This window comes from Eptatretus burgeri, chromosome 16, assembly GCF_056783735.1.
Source record: "Eptatretus burgeri isolate ZD-2024b chromosome 16, Ebu_testis_v1, whole genome shotgun sequence".
Classification (NCBI taxonomy): Eukaryota; Metazoa; Chordata; class Myxini; order Myxiniformes; family Myxinidae; genus Eptatretus; species Eptatretus burgeri.
Window position 1 is genome coordinate 13456851 of NC_140976.1, and position 13446 is coordinate 13470296.

A 13446-nucleotide genomic window follows, 5' to 3' on the forward strand; every position below is an offset into this window, starting at 1 on the left:
TGAACTTCTCAATGCTGGTGGGAATGCTGTACTCACGTCGTTGCATGCAGTTCTGTGCTCTGCCTGGAACACAGCTATCATCTAAACTGACTGGAATAGGGACCTAGTTGTCCCTCTCTGGAAAGGGAAGGGTGATCGTCAGGACTGCAACAACTACCGAGGTGATGCTGCTCTCAGGGCCAGGCAAGGTCTTTGCTCGGATAATTCTTGATAGGGTTCGTCACCATCTGCTTGAGCACCAGAGCCCAGAGCATTCAGGCTTTACACCAAAGAGGACAACGATTGACCGTATCCTTGCCCTTCGGGTCCTCACCCAACCCAAACGAGAGTTTTGGCAGGGGCTGCTTATGTTGATCAGGAGGCAGCCTATGTTGATCTCTGTAAAGCGATCAATTCAGTGAATCAGGATGCCCTCTGGAGGATTCTTGGTCTTTGTCGGGTGCCAGAAACAATGATCAATCTAATGTCTAAACCATACTCTGGTACTGAGAGTGCTGTGAGATGTTGTGATACCATCTCTGACTTATTTCCAGTTACTGGAGTTTGGTAGGGGTGTGTCTTGGCCCCCACACTTTTCAGTGATTGTATGTACTGGATTCTGGGGAGGATGTCAGAGAGATCAAGCTGCGGTGCATCATTTGGGAATGTCAAGATCATTGACCTTGATTTCGCAGATGATGCAGTCATCTTTGCTGAGACTCCAGATATCCTTTTGGGGGCCCTCGGGGGTGCTGAATGAGTAGTCGCAGCCTCTGGGATTGTGGGTTTTCTGGGTCATTACTGAGATCCAGGCTTTCAGTGACATCTTCGATGTTGCTATCCTGTCTTTACCTGTTTGTGGTGAGGATGTTGAGGTCACGGAGAGATTCACTTACCTTGGCAGTGATATTCATGTCTCTGCTGGCTGTGAGCCAGTGGTAAATAGACGTTTGGGTCAGGCCTGGGGAGTCAGGAATTCACTGGATCATGAGGTGTACCACTGTCGGTTCCTGTGCAGGAGGACGAAATTCCGAGTCTTCATGTCCTTGGTGCTTCCAGTCTTGTTCTATGGATGTGAAACTTGGACTCTGACCAGGGATCTGAGATGAAGACTTAATTCCTTTGGTACCAGGTCTCCTTGGAGAATCCTTGGCTATCGCTGGTTGGACTTTGTGTCCAACGAGCGGTTGTTGAGACGCAAATGACATTTGTTACCTGCATAGATGTGTTACGTGAGCATCATCTGTGGCTGTATGGACATGTGGCTCGTTTTCCTGATGCTGATCCTGCTCACTAGATTCTCTCAGTGAGGGAGCTTCATGAGTGGAGGAGGCCAATGGAGCTGACTACATTCTTCATGGTTGAGGGATGTTGATCAGCATCTCAAAGAGATGGGGATAGGCCAGGCTTCTGCCTGGGGGGCAGGGGGGGATCGCCAGACCCCAGGCCGGGGGGGGGGGCTGGAGTACTGCAGGAAAGTGGACACGCCGCTTCGGCGCATGCTCCCATACCTGACCTGACCTGACCTGGAGATCAGGGGAGTGCTTGTCATGCTCCACATGTTTTGATTTTTTTTCCGCTGATCTCACCACGTGCCTTATAGTTCAACGGTTTGCATTAGCGGAAACAATCGTCTGTGTGGCAGACGGATGGTTGTTCTTTGTTGATTATGCGGTTTTACTGTGTGAGTCATAATCTTCGGCGATGCTCACCTTAACAAGCAGGAGGTGCGTTTGATTCATACATATATATCAACATCAAGACACTAAACACCCCCCCCCCCTCCATATACTTATATACATATATACATGGAATATGGTTTGCCAACTCTTTCCCAGCAGTAGTTAGGGCAGGAAATTGGACCTTGTTCTGTGGCATCGGCAAAAACTCGCCAACTTTTCGTAAACGGCTAACGCTGGCAGATGGGACACCGAGTTTAACATCCATCCGAGAGATTGCACACACTTTGTTATCACCCTGAATGTGAAATACCGGCATGACAGTTTATAGCTGGTTTCGGGATTCAAACCTCGGCTAGACAGCTTAGAGGTGAATGTGTGTACTTTCTCTAATTATAATTGTGTATGTATATATGTACAGTATATACGTTATATGCATGTTTCTAAATAATCAAATTTTGCATTCAAAGGCTACATTCCAAAACGGCGAGATTTCTTAATCATTCCGAAAAGCTCTGTTCATGTATTATGTATGTATGTACGTATATATACAGATAATGTACAAAAATGGAAACACCAATGTAAAGTCACCGAATAGGGCATTAGGCCACCATGTGTGGCTAGTACGGCCTGTTTGAACCGTGGCATAGAGTCCACCAGCATCTGGAATTTTGCAGGAGGGATGCGGCACCATTTTTCCATGAGAAAGTCAATCAACTCACACCTGTTTGATGTCGATGGAAAACTGTCTCAGACATCGTTCCAGAATATCCCATAAATGCTCAATTGAGGTTCAGATCTGGTGACTGAGAAGGCCATGACATATGGATAACATCAGTGTCATGCTCAGCAAACCATTGGGCGACCACACATGCTCTGTGGGTGGGGGCATTGTCATCCTGGAAGACACCCCTCCTGGCAGAAAAATGCTGCAACATGGAGTGAAGATGATCACTCAGTACCATTAAGTCATGATTGGCATTGACGTTGCCCTCTGAGGGAATGACTCTACAAAAACCAGGCTAGGAAAATGCACCCCACAACATTACAGAGCCACCAGAACCCTTCAATGTTGGAACCAAGCACTCAGAGTTGTAGAGTTATTGAGGGTGGCACCACACATGCACTCGTCCGTTTATCGAGAACATGGTGAAGGATGATTCATCTGACCACATCACATTTCTCCACTGCACGGTAGGCCATTGGGTGTGCTCTTTGAACCACTGGACTTGCAAACGTGCATTGCCAGGCGTGATGCATGGTTTGTGCACTGCAACCCGACCATGGTATCCCGTTCTGTGGAGTTCTTGGTGGCCCGTTTTTTATGAGAATGGCTGCTCGTGCCCTTGGTTGAAATTTACAGTCAATTGACCTGCAGTTTCTCGCCTGCTTTAGCTTGCACTTCAAATTAATGCACGGATATCAGGATCCTGGTGTATGTGCTTCCGCCCACTGTTTCCCTTTGCTAATGATGTCTTACCCTCGGAGTTCCATGCTGACATCATCCTAAACACCGTTGCTCATGAAACATCAGAAAATTGAGCTGTCTTGGTCACTGAAGCTCCTGCCAAACATGCCCCAACAATCACCCCTCTTTCAAAGTCACTGAGGTCTCCTCTTACAGCCATACTCACCATAATTATAGGTAACCAGGCCTGTGCAGCATTTTTATACATTACCATAATCATGCTGAGTTATTTGCTTAATTAACACATGGGCCACCATGTTCTTGCCAAACGGATGAGTGCACGTGTGGTGCCAACCTAAAGAACACTACAACCCTGAGTGCTTGGTTCCAACAGTGAAGGGTGCTAGTGGTTCTGTAATGTTGTGTGATGCATTTTCCTGCAATCTTTGGGTGCAGTCATTCCCTTAGAAGGCAAGGTCAATGCCATTCGCAACTGAATGGTACCGAGTGATCATCTTCACTCCATGTTGCAGCATTTCTTTCCTGCCGAGAGGAGTGTCTTGCAGGATGACAATGCCCCCAGCCACAGAGCATGTGTGGTCACCAAATGGTTTGGTGAACATGACACTGATGTTATCCATATGTCATGGCCTTCTCAGTATCCATATGTCATACCAGATCTGAACCCAATCGAGTATTTATGGGATATTCTGGAACAACACCCGAGACGGCGTTTTCCACCTCCATCAAACAGGTGTGAGGTGATTGACTTTCTCTTGGAAGAATGGTGCCACATCCCTCCTGCCGGATTCCAGGTGCTGGTGGACTCAATGCCACGGCGCATACAGGACGTGCTGGTTGCACATGTTGGCACAACGCCCGATCAAATGACTTTACATTGGTGTTTCCATTTTTTTGTCCACTACCTGTATATATGTATATGTATGTATGCATACCATATTTGTTCACATTGTCAAGATGTCCATATAGCCATACCATATTTGTTCATTCTGCTATGTCCCACTGTCAGTAAGTTATTCCCCATCATCTTGCTCTTCCACGAGCCTTGCTTTTTGTATTTAAAAAAAAAAAACATCAACTGGAAGCTTAAAAGGCTACATTTGGCTCATAAAATTTTGTCATCCCATGATGTCACAATATTTTCAATAATCCAAAGCTGAGGCATGTGGAGGAGCAAAAACCCAATTTGTGGGAGTTGAGGATCTTGCAGGTTTGTTTTATCTTGAACTGGAAAGTTGCAGAACCATTATTCATGAGAGGGTGATTTGTTGCAGCGCAATCAATGATGATGTGTATATCTCTTTCAGTAATCTCCATTTTTTACATTGGACCACATTGTACACTCACAAAACTGCTGTTGTGAGCCCTTTGACATCTGTATCTTCCCTCATGAGATCAGCAGCTCTCCTGTTTTCTCCCCACCCCCACCTTCGGACATATATTCATGCAGGTGGGCTGGCAGCTGAGAAACTTGGTTTGTGCTTTACGTCAAGACCCCCAAGGTGTGACAATCACATTGAAAAAGCGGCCACAGTGTACCCTCACATCCGACCCAGCGCCCTTAAAGAACATGCGCTGGAAACCTCTGGCCCTGCAGGTCATTGTCAGGTTTAGTCGTGTAATAATCGCCAATTGCCAGAGAAAAAAAATTCATCGCCAAGTAAATGTGAACACTTCTTAGCATCGTGACGTCATTGCGTAAATTTCATCTCAAAAGATGATTCACTTGACAGCCATTGAGTTATTAAGTAGGAGATATCTGCACTAAGGTAAAGGGCGTGTTTGCACTGTTTCTATTTGAAATCCTGGAGCAGATGATGGCCCTTTGAGTTATCATTTTGCTTGCCATACTTTCGTAGGGAGTCGCATGCATGAGTCCCGCACGCAATGCCGGCACACCACTACGGATTGCCGACTCCCCTTCTCGAAGACCCAAATCTGCCCTGCTTGATCTGTTCATTCCGCCACCGCCAAATGAGCCCTATGTTCCCCGGTAGGGCCAATTGACGCGTCTCACCTGAGAAGCGCCTCACTTGGTTATAATTGCATTATTGTTGAGCAAAATGTATTTCATTCATGTCTTCACTCTTTTTTTTGACGAGGTAGCCTGTTCTTTCTGCTTACTGGTACCCCGATAAAAGCATCTTTCATTGCCCCACTACACTGTACCTCATCCAGGTACAATGCAGAAGGTTGATTATTTTTTAATATCCTACTATCTTGCTGTGACATCTGCCCTTTTAAAAGCAACACAACACTCGTGTAAGGATTGTCACGGCTTTGTTCCTTTCCGCAGCGACGGTGAGCACGATTTTAGTCGAGCGGAGCCTCCAACACCCGCCAAACGATGCCAGTCCCCAAATTCTTGCTTGGATCAGCACTTCCGCAGCCGACTGGTTCGCGTCGCTGATGGCGGCCGCACATTGCTGCACTGTTACTATGACAACGGTCAGCCAGGAAACCATGTGGAGCTGAGGTCAAGACCTCCGTCATCGTATGGTGAGCTGCAAGAAAGATGAGAGAAACATAGTAGCTGGTGAAGAACATCTTTTTCTTAATTGTGGGAAAAACTCTGTATAGGTCGTTGTGGAGAACATCTTTTTCTTAATTGTGGGGAAAACTCTGTATAACCATGTGGAGCTCTTCAGGATAGGTCGTTCCATCTGTGTCCGAAAACCAACTCAAAGACAATTGTACAAACTATTGTTTTTTTTTCAACATGTCAAACTTGCAAAGTGAGGAGGCTTAGCTTTATTATTAATGCCATCAAAGGGAGCACGTTTTTAACTTGCCATCCCACTGTCCCCATTGGAGCTACAGCACCATGATGAGATTGTCCACATGCCATTCCAGACATAAGAGCCCAGTGTGATGACTTTTCCTCCCTCCCTGCACTTCCCACCCTCCCCCAACTCCCTGCCCTCTTCCCCTTTCAAAAAAGCCGACACATTCAGGCAGATTGACTCATTTCAGGCCATTTGATGGAAATCCACACTCAGTCAGAAAGACATTGCTTAACCATGTTTCCATCTTGCTTGTACAAACGTGCAATGCAAATACTTCTGCTTTCCATTGGAATGAATTTTGTGGTATGCTGTTTATAGTATCAGTAACTTGTTTTGTCTGGCGGGGGCTTACCAGGTTACGCTTGAGGTTGTCACAGATACATCCCATTTGCTCGGTGATTTTGATTTCATAGCTTTGCTGGAGTTGCTTACTTAACTAACCCAGCACCTTGCACTATCCTACAGAGCTCTGCTTTGACAACTAACAAGATGATGAGCAAATGGCATGTTGCTGTTTTTCACGATATGTGTTGCTCATACCCATTAACCATGGAAGCGATGTTTAAGAGCTTTAACACATCGTTGCATCACATGCTTTTTGCTTTATTTGTTTATTTTATTTTCCTCTCTTTCGCTATCAATATGCGAGCGTGGTCCAACAGCTGTCTCCACTCCTTTGAAAGAAATGCATAACTTGCTTGCTGCTTGCTTCCTCGTAATCTCACTTCTTTGCCGACCACTGCAGGATCGTATGCTCTCCCGTACCAGGCGGCTGGTTCGGTTCTCTTGACCGTTTCTCTAAGAATTGTGCTGTGGAAGTCACCTACCATATTGCCTTTTATTTTGATTAATAAGTCGGTTTTTACCTCTGTCCACCTTCACTCACCCCTGTCTGTTTGTTTGTCTTTGAGCAGGATATCTCAAAAGTTTATGAATGGATTTGGACAGAATTTTGTAAACTAGTTGGAGATGTGGTGAGAACACATTGATTAGATTTTGGTGAAGATCCAGACCTTGGAATTTCAAAGTGATTCTTCACCATTGAGTGATAAGGCCAAAAACTCAAATTATAAATTCGATAAGGGTAGCATGATGTCTCAAAAAGTTATGGACGGATTCGGATGAAACGAGATGGACAGGTTGGGTGTGTGATAATAACGAATTGATTCAATTTTGGTGAAGATCCGAATCCAGATCCGGATACGAGATTTTTTTTTTTAATTTTTCAAGTGATTCTTCACCATTGATAGTGCCAAAAACTGTATATGGCATGATATTTCAAAAAGTTGTTGACAGATTTGGACGAAACCTGGTGGTTGAGTTGGGTAGGTGACAAGAGCAAGCTGGTTAGATTTTGGTTAAGGTCTGGATGCAGATCCGGCCTATCAGTGGGATACAAAACGTAAACTGTTCAGCCTGGCGGAGGTATGCGCTCTGCTGAGTGACGTTCTAGTTTTGTACTGTTATGGATAATGCAAAGCACTGCAAAAGGAAATGAGCTGTTATTGAGAATGTTAGAAGCTTGAAATGTGACCAACAATGTGCACAAATCGTCACAACCTTTTCTCTCCAAGTGCTTGGGAAAGGTGAAAAAATTTTTTTGGAGGATTATGTCAAAGTTTTGTCATCTTGAATTGGCAAAAAGCTTCACCTGTCAGAACTTTCTTCTAACTTTTTTTTCTCTGCAATATGTTCGGAACATAGCGACGAGTTTTCTTCGGTGAAAGCCCGATGTATGACTATTTTATAAGCTTGATTCGATGTAGTCTTCTTCCCGTGAAATATGTCTCTGCAGGTCGGTTTATTCATCGTTTTTTTTTTCTGCCACGTTGATGGCTTCATTTTGAAAAGCCCTTCATAAATTTAATTTAAGACAGGTATTGAAGCTTCTGCAAAAGTTAAAATGAGGTAGGATGGAAGGTTAGCAAACTGACAGTAGTCGGGGTGAGGTGGATAAGCGGTCAAAGAACATAAACACATTTTGGCAGGAGTAAAAAGGCCATGGGATGGAGATGGGGAGACAATTGCCAGGAGTGTAGGATTTGTGGGTAAGCGCAGCAGGCTGCACATTAGTGAGAGAAGAAAATCCTTAAGTTAATGAATGGGGAAAAGGACAGGTGACAATGGGCTACCATCTCAAACTGTAAGAAAGATAGCAAGAGGACCCTCAGGAAGAGAAATTAGCAAAAATATGTGGAGGGAAGATGTGCTTAAAGCTCAGACTTGGGGAGAGTAACAAGGTGCGAGTTTCTCGGCGTATGTGTGCATCCTGAAGGAGTTGGATTTGGGTGTCGGGCAGAGGGAAGAAAGGAAGAGGGGGAACATGATGGGGGAGAAGACATTGAGGTACCAACTTGTCTGCAATAAACACTGAGAAAATACTCTGGCTTAATTCCTGGTCCAGAGCTACCTTTGACTGTAAATGCCTTATTGAGCCATTGCCTCCAAAGCAATGAGGTGGGAAACCACCGCACCAACCCGAACTGGGGAACCTTATCCTAATGCATTTCAGTTGTCACTGTGACAAGCTGATCTTGGCTGATAAAGGACTTCACCTGAGAAAGTATTTTGAAGTGGTGACCAGCTTTGAAGGCCACCTTAGAGGTACAGTATGGCCAAGCCAAGTGGCTCACCCTAAGGACATGGATTTTGGAGGATTTCTGGAGGATGACGAGTGAAGTAAATTGAAGGATTTGCCATCTCATCTGTTTGAAAGATAGAGTGAGGAATGAGGCTTGCCAGGGAAATGACATTCCAAGGAGTTAGGCAGTTATTGATTTATTGACAACTACTCCCGACCCCCCGCCACCTCCACCACTCATCATGTCAGTAGATGGAAGATGCTGGTGCATCCTGGTTGCCAGATTAGTGAGGAATTTCTGCATCATGTGGAGTTATCCATAAGGTTGCACAAAGTATTTTTCAGACAGACTCATGAACTGTTATGATGGAATTCTTTGTACACACCATATATATGTCGATTGTTCCTGTTGTAATGCAATTGTTTAATGCCAACCGAATGCAGAGTATTTTTCAAAACAAAAAGACAGGCTTGTGGAAGACTAAAGTGACCAACGTGACAGTGGATTGGTGGAGAAGCAACCAGACACAAACAAGCAGCTGGATGAAAGAACAGGAAAATGTGAGAGATAGAGATAGATGGTTACCTGTAGGGAAGAGGGGTGCATGTGGTGAGTTAGGCGGGGTAGATAAGGTCAAATGTAAGGATAGAGTATGACAATATGTTGGCGAACAGGTCAGTGGTCTCTCTATCTTCTACCGCATCCTTTATGATCTTGCACCCCCTGCTCTTTCCATGCGCTTTATCCCCCCCCCCACCTAGGTTTCTGCACGACACACACGGTCCACCATCAACCACCTTCTGGTGCAACTACCTCATTTAAATCCAGAATCACTGATCACCACCACACATTCGTTCCTCTTTTTTCCCACTGTGGAACCAACTTCCATATCCTCTTAAATCTCATTCTTCCCTTAGGTCTTCAAGACACCTGTTCAACACCATCTCAGATCGTCCCCAATCCAAAACCATTATCTTTTCCACCATCGTTAACCCTTCCCCTCTCCCACACCTCATCCCAATCCCTCTTTCCAAATTTCCAGTTTTTCCTCATGAGAGTTTCCTTCTGTATCCATCTTGTCCACCTCAAGCATCCTCTCCTGCCCACCAATCCTCCCCACATCCATTGTTTGTCCATCTCCCTCTGTCTTGGCCATTGGCTCTGCTGTTGGTGTTTCCCCCCTCTCAAGTGTTCCTTTTTCCTGTTGCGTCCTGATCCGTTCAGTGTACTAGTACTAGCTCTTCCACGAGTCTCGACTCGATGTATACAAAAAAAGAAAGAAATAATGCCGACTTGAAGACTTGGAGAGAAGAATGCAATATAAATGACCCAGAGAGAGGATTCCACAGGTGGTTGAAAAGAGAAACAGTGGAGTCGAGGTGAGCAGTGAGGTATGGATTTTAGAAGCTTAACAAGAAATGACGAATAGAAAAACTCCGATGTTCTTAAAAAGCTGCAAAGGAGCAGGAGAGCTGCTAGACCAGCAGGAGGTTTAATGTGCCCCAAGTTGTTGTTTTGTTCTTATTTCTACTGTCCTATGGTGCACGTTCCAAACTTCACTTGTTTACGTTTGCCGCCTTTGGGACTTCATGACTGTGGCACTTTGACTTCCTGGTCTTCATTGTGTCTGTACAGTTGATTATTGCAGTCGGGATTAAGGCTGTGATACTGCAGGCCTGGAAATGGGGACTGCACCTGTGATTTTATTATCTACTGCTGTTACCGAGGAAAACAATCAGCACTGGTTCTGTCGTTTTGTCATTACCCCTTATGATCGCCATTTAGTCACGTTTTCATCAGTTGTGTAAAGAGAAAAGGTTTGGTTGCTGTAACGGCCAGTTTTATGAAAGGTGGGTTGAAAATTTAAGAAAGTGGCCTTGCCCCCTTTTTATCTTCTGATAACCATGGGTAACTCTACAAGTGAAGTTGACATGTATATCTAATCTCTCCCCCCCCCCCCAACTCCTACACACACACACACACACACACACACACACACACACACACACACACACACACACACACACACACACACACACACACACACACACGTAAAATCAACCCAGGAAAGGACAGGCATCCATATGATGTCTGAGCAACCCTTGTCTCCATCCAAGGTGAATGCTGTCATATCTCCATTCAAGACCTAATGGGCTTACTAACTCTGATGATGCTGCTGTCATCGAAACATTTTTCCCCATTGTCGTTTCGAATAGGCTCTGATTAGGGTCCAACTGAGTAACTGCATGGCCTGTTTTGGTTGAAGTATACAGTTGGATGAGGTTTTGGTCTTAACCCAGCAAAATTGTAGAACACAATCGCACTCAATTTGGTCTGATGATACTTGAGCCTCAGTGTCCTTGTTTTTTTTCTGAACACAAGATAGTTGAAAGGAGTTTCTGGAATGAGTCAGGTGTTTTGGTGGTCGGTTCGGCTCAGTGGGTGTGCCGAATGGGTGTCACTCCATGCCACTCCCTCCCTAGGCAAGGCAAGGCCTGTCTCCATGCCCGTGCTCGATCGCGCCTGCTCCCCTGATTTCTCGCCATCCGGCAGAACGGAGCTCCGCAGGGGTAAGCTAGTAGTCGGGGGAGTAGGGAGCGATGGATGTCGTCTTGCCTCCTAGTCTTGTCCTTATCGCACGTGCCTTGGTTTTGTTCCTCACTGTTCATCCCGTTTGTGGTTTTGTTCCTTGCTGTTCATCCCGTTTATGCTTGACTACTGTCTCTGCTCCCTCATTTCCCTTGTGCTTCACCATATTCATCACCTTTATCCATGCCATTTTAAAAGTTTAAATTGATCATTCAGTTCAGAATGCAACGTTATAAATGTTGTCTTGGAAAGCAGAGCTCCCAGATGCCAATTTAAAGTACTTGTTTAATTTGGAGACCTTTCAGCTCAAGGTGCTATGGGTTAGTTTGGTAATGCAAGATGCCAGTTGGTAACAAACGATGCTGGTTTATCTGTGCAAGCAGAGCTTGTTCTCTGTAATTCAACATGCTACAGCTAGTATGACATGCAGAGTTTTTGATGAGATTACATTTTTGTCTAACCATTATCATTTCAAATACAGATAGACATAAAAAATGTAAACTTGTAAAGAAGATCAGTTCCGAAACAGGTATGATCTTCAAGGAGGTTTAGGATGTGAAGACAAGATGATAAGAGAGGTTTAAGTTTTTAAGTTTATCACTGATGACTGTGTGTGTGTGTGTGTGTGTGTGTGTGTGTGTGTGTGTGTGTGTGTGTGTGTGTGTGTGTGTGTGTGTGTGTGTCCGTCCGTCCGTCCATGTTTGCTTCATCAACCATATCCTTTTTTGACTCATTTCTTCCCACTTGGACATGCAGCTGACCTGTCACATTTGCGGCACTTGAGTGAGGAGCGAGTTTGTCCCATTGCGGAAGAGGAAGATCAACAGTGCAGTGATGTGGTGGCCTGGCCACTGGCCGAGCACTCAAAACGCGGTGGTGGCAGTAGTGGCAGTTGCTGGGTTGTTGGAGGCATTGTTGAGCGAGTCGACCGGGGAGAAGGTTGTTGGGGCGACAGGGGTGAGGGTTCGCCATCCCATTCTCCTGCACACCAACTCCATGCTTGTCACATGTACCAGGCTAACAAGTCCAACACAGTGGAGGCTGGTGCCCTGCCAGGGCTGCTGGTAAGTTGGAATAGTGCTAGCCTGACATTTCTTTTCTTTCTCTCTCAACCCTTATACCTCACAATGAGCCATTAATCCATTCATTCAAACAGCATCAATGTCCCACATTGTTGAAATTACTAGCAGAATTTTTAGACACCATTGACCTTGTTCTCACACATGAGCGGCTGCAGCCACCGATCACCCTCTGGTTTCCAACATCTTGCCGGGGTTCCTTCCTCCTCGGGGCACTGTCAATGTTTGGCTTGAGAGCAAGTGGGATTTGGAAGGGAACGGTGTGTGCTGGTTTGGTTGGGTGAATTGCAAAAAATTGCAGACATTTCAGAAATATTGGCAAGCGTGCCTCTGTATTCTCTTCCACCCCTCCCTCCTTGCTATGTCTCAACTGAGAAACGTCGATTTACCAGAGGGTTATTTATATAATTTATAGATGGGAATTCTTACATGCCATATCCCTTCACTCTTATCTCATCTCGATCATTACCCACCTTTCTCTTACCAATCTTCCTCCTTTCCTCACATTTAATATCCTCAAATTTGCAACTCTCCCTCACCCACATGCAATTGATTGACGGTCCCCAATTGCATTTGTGGTTCCAAACCCCTGCTTTTTAATATTTCGATTGAAACTTTTATTTCTCATTTTTGTTTTTATTCCCTCCACCCTTCAGTTTTTAACCTCTGCTCTCTTTTTCAGAGAAGCGTGGCAGATTACTCTGCTGATGAGAAAGACAGGTAAGAGAACACAATTCGTCTTAAATCTTCCTGTCTTCCATTGTACGTGTACTGCCTCTGCCTTCCTCCATCCTTATCCCATCATCACACTGCTATATTTGACACTTCAAATCACAACTTTGTGTCTCTCCTTTTGTTGTCCTTCAACTACTGCCTAATTTATATGTCAGTCAGAATGGGGGGTCTAAAATCTACTTTGGTGAACGTTTAGGTCAAGAGTTCCAGGAAAACAAAATAAATCAATTTTTAAAAGTCGTGGTTCGTGGACAAGCAAGAAAACGGAACGGACCAGGACATTACAGAACAAGAAGAACAGTATAAAGAGAGGGGGGAAACACCAATAGCAGGGTAGAGGGACAAAATAGAAAGGGGGTTCGAGAACGAACAAGAGCAAGGGGGGAGGAGAAGGAGGACACAGTGGGTGAACAAGCTGGATACAGGTGCAAACTCAATCACAGAAGGGGAACGAAAAACTGGGGAAGAAGCAGAAATGGAACAATTAAAAATTTAACCAAAGAAACCAAAACTATAACGGCACCGGTGGAGTGCATACCTCTGCCAGGCTGAATATTTACGTTTTGTAGCCCACTGATCAGCCTGATC

At 45.0% G+C, this 13446-nt stretch overlaps 1 protein-coding gene across 9 annotated transcripts in view; it reads left to right on the forward strand.

Annotated features, from left to right (window-relative positions):
- LOC147010549 (connector enhancer of kinase suppressor of ras 2-like) overlaps window positions 1–13446 on the forward strand; it is a 237716-nt gene that overhangs the window by 192602 nt on the left and 31668 nt on the right. For 8 of the 9 annotated variants that reach the window (XM_085858723.1, XM_085858727.1, XM_085858726.1 and 5 more), the window contains 6 exons: window positions 4538–4684; window positions 4947–5080; window positions 5384–5586; window positions 10939–11025; window positions 11801–12108; window positions 12806–12843. In XM_085858723.1, coding sequence (XP_085714849.1) covers window positions 4538–4684; window positions 4947–5080; window positions 5384–5586; window positions 10939–11025; window positions 11801–12108; window positions 12806–12843 — 917 coding nt within the window. The remainder of the gene's footprint in view (window positions 1–4537; window positions 4685–4946; window positions 5081–5383; window positions 5587–10938; window positions 11026–11800; window positions 12109–12805; window positions 12844–13446) is intronic. The other variant, XM_085858724.1, reaches the window with a different exon arrangement.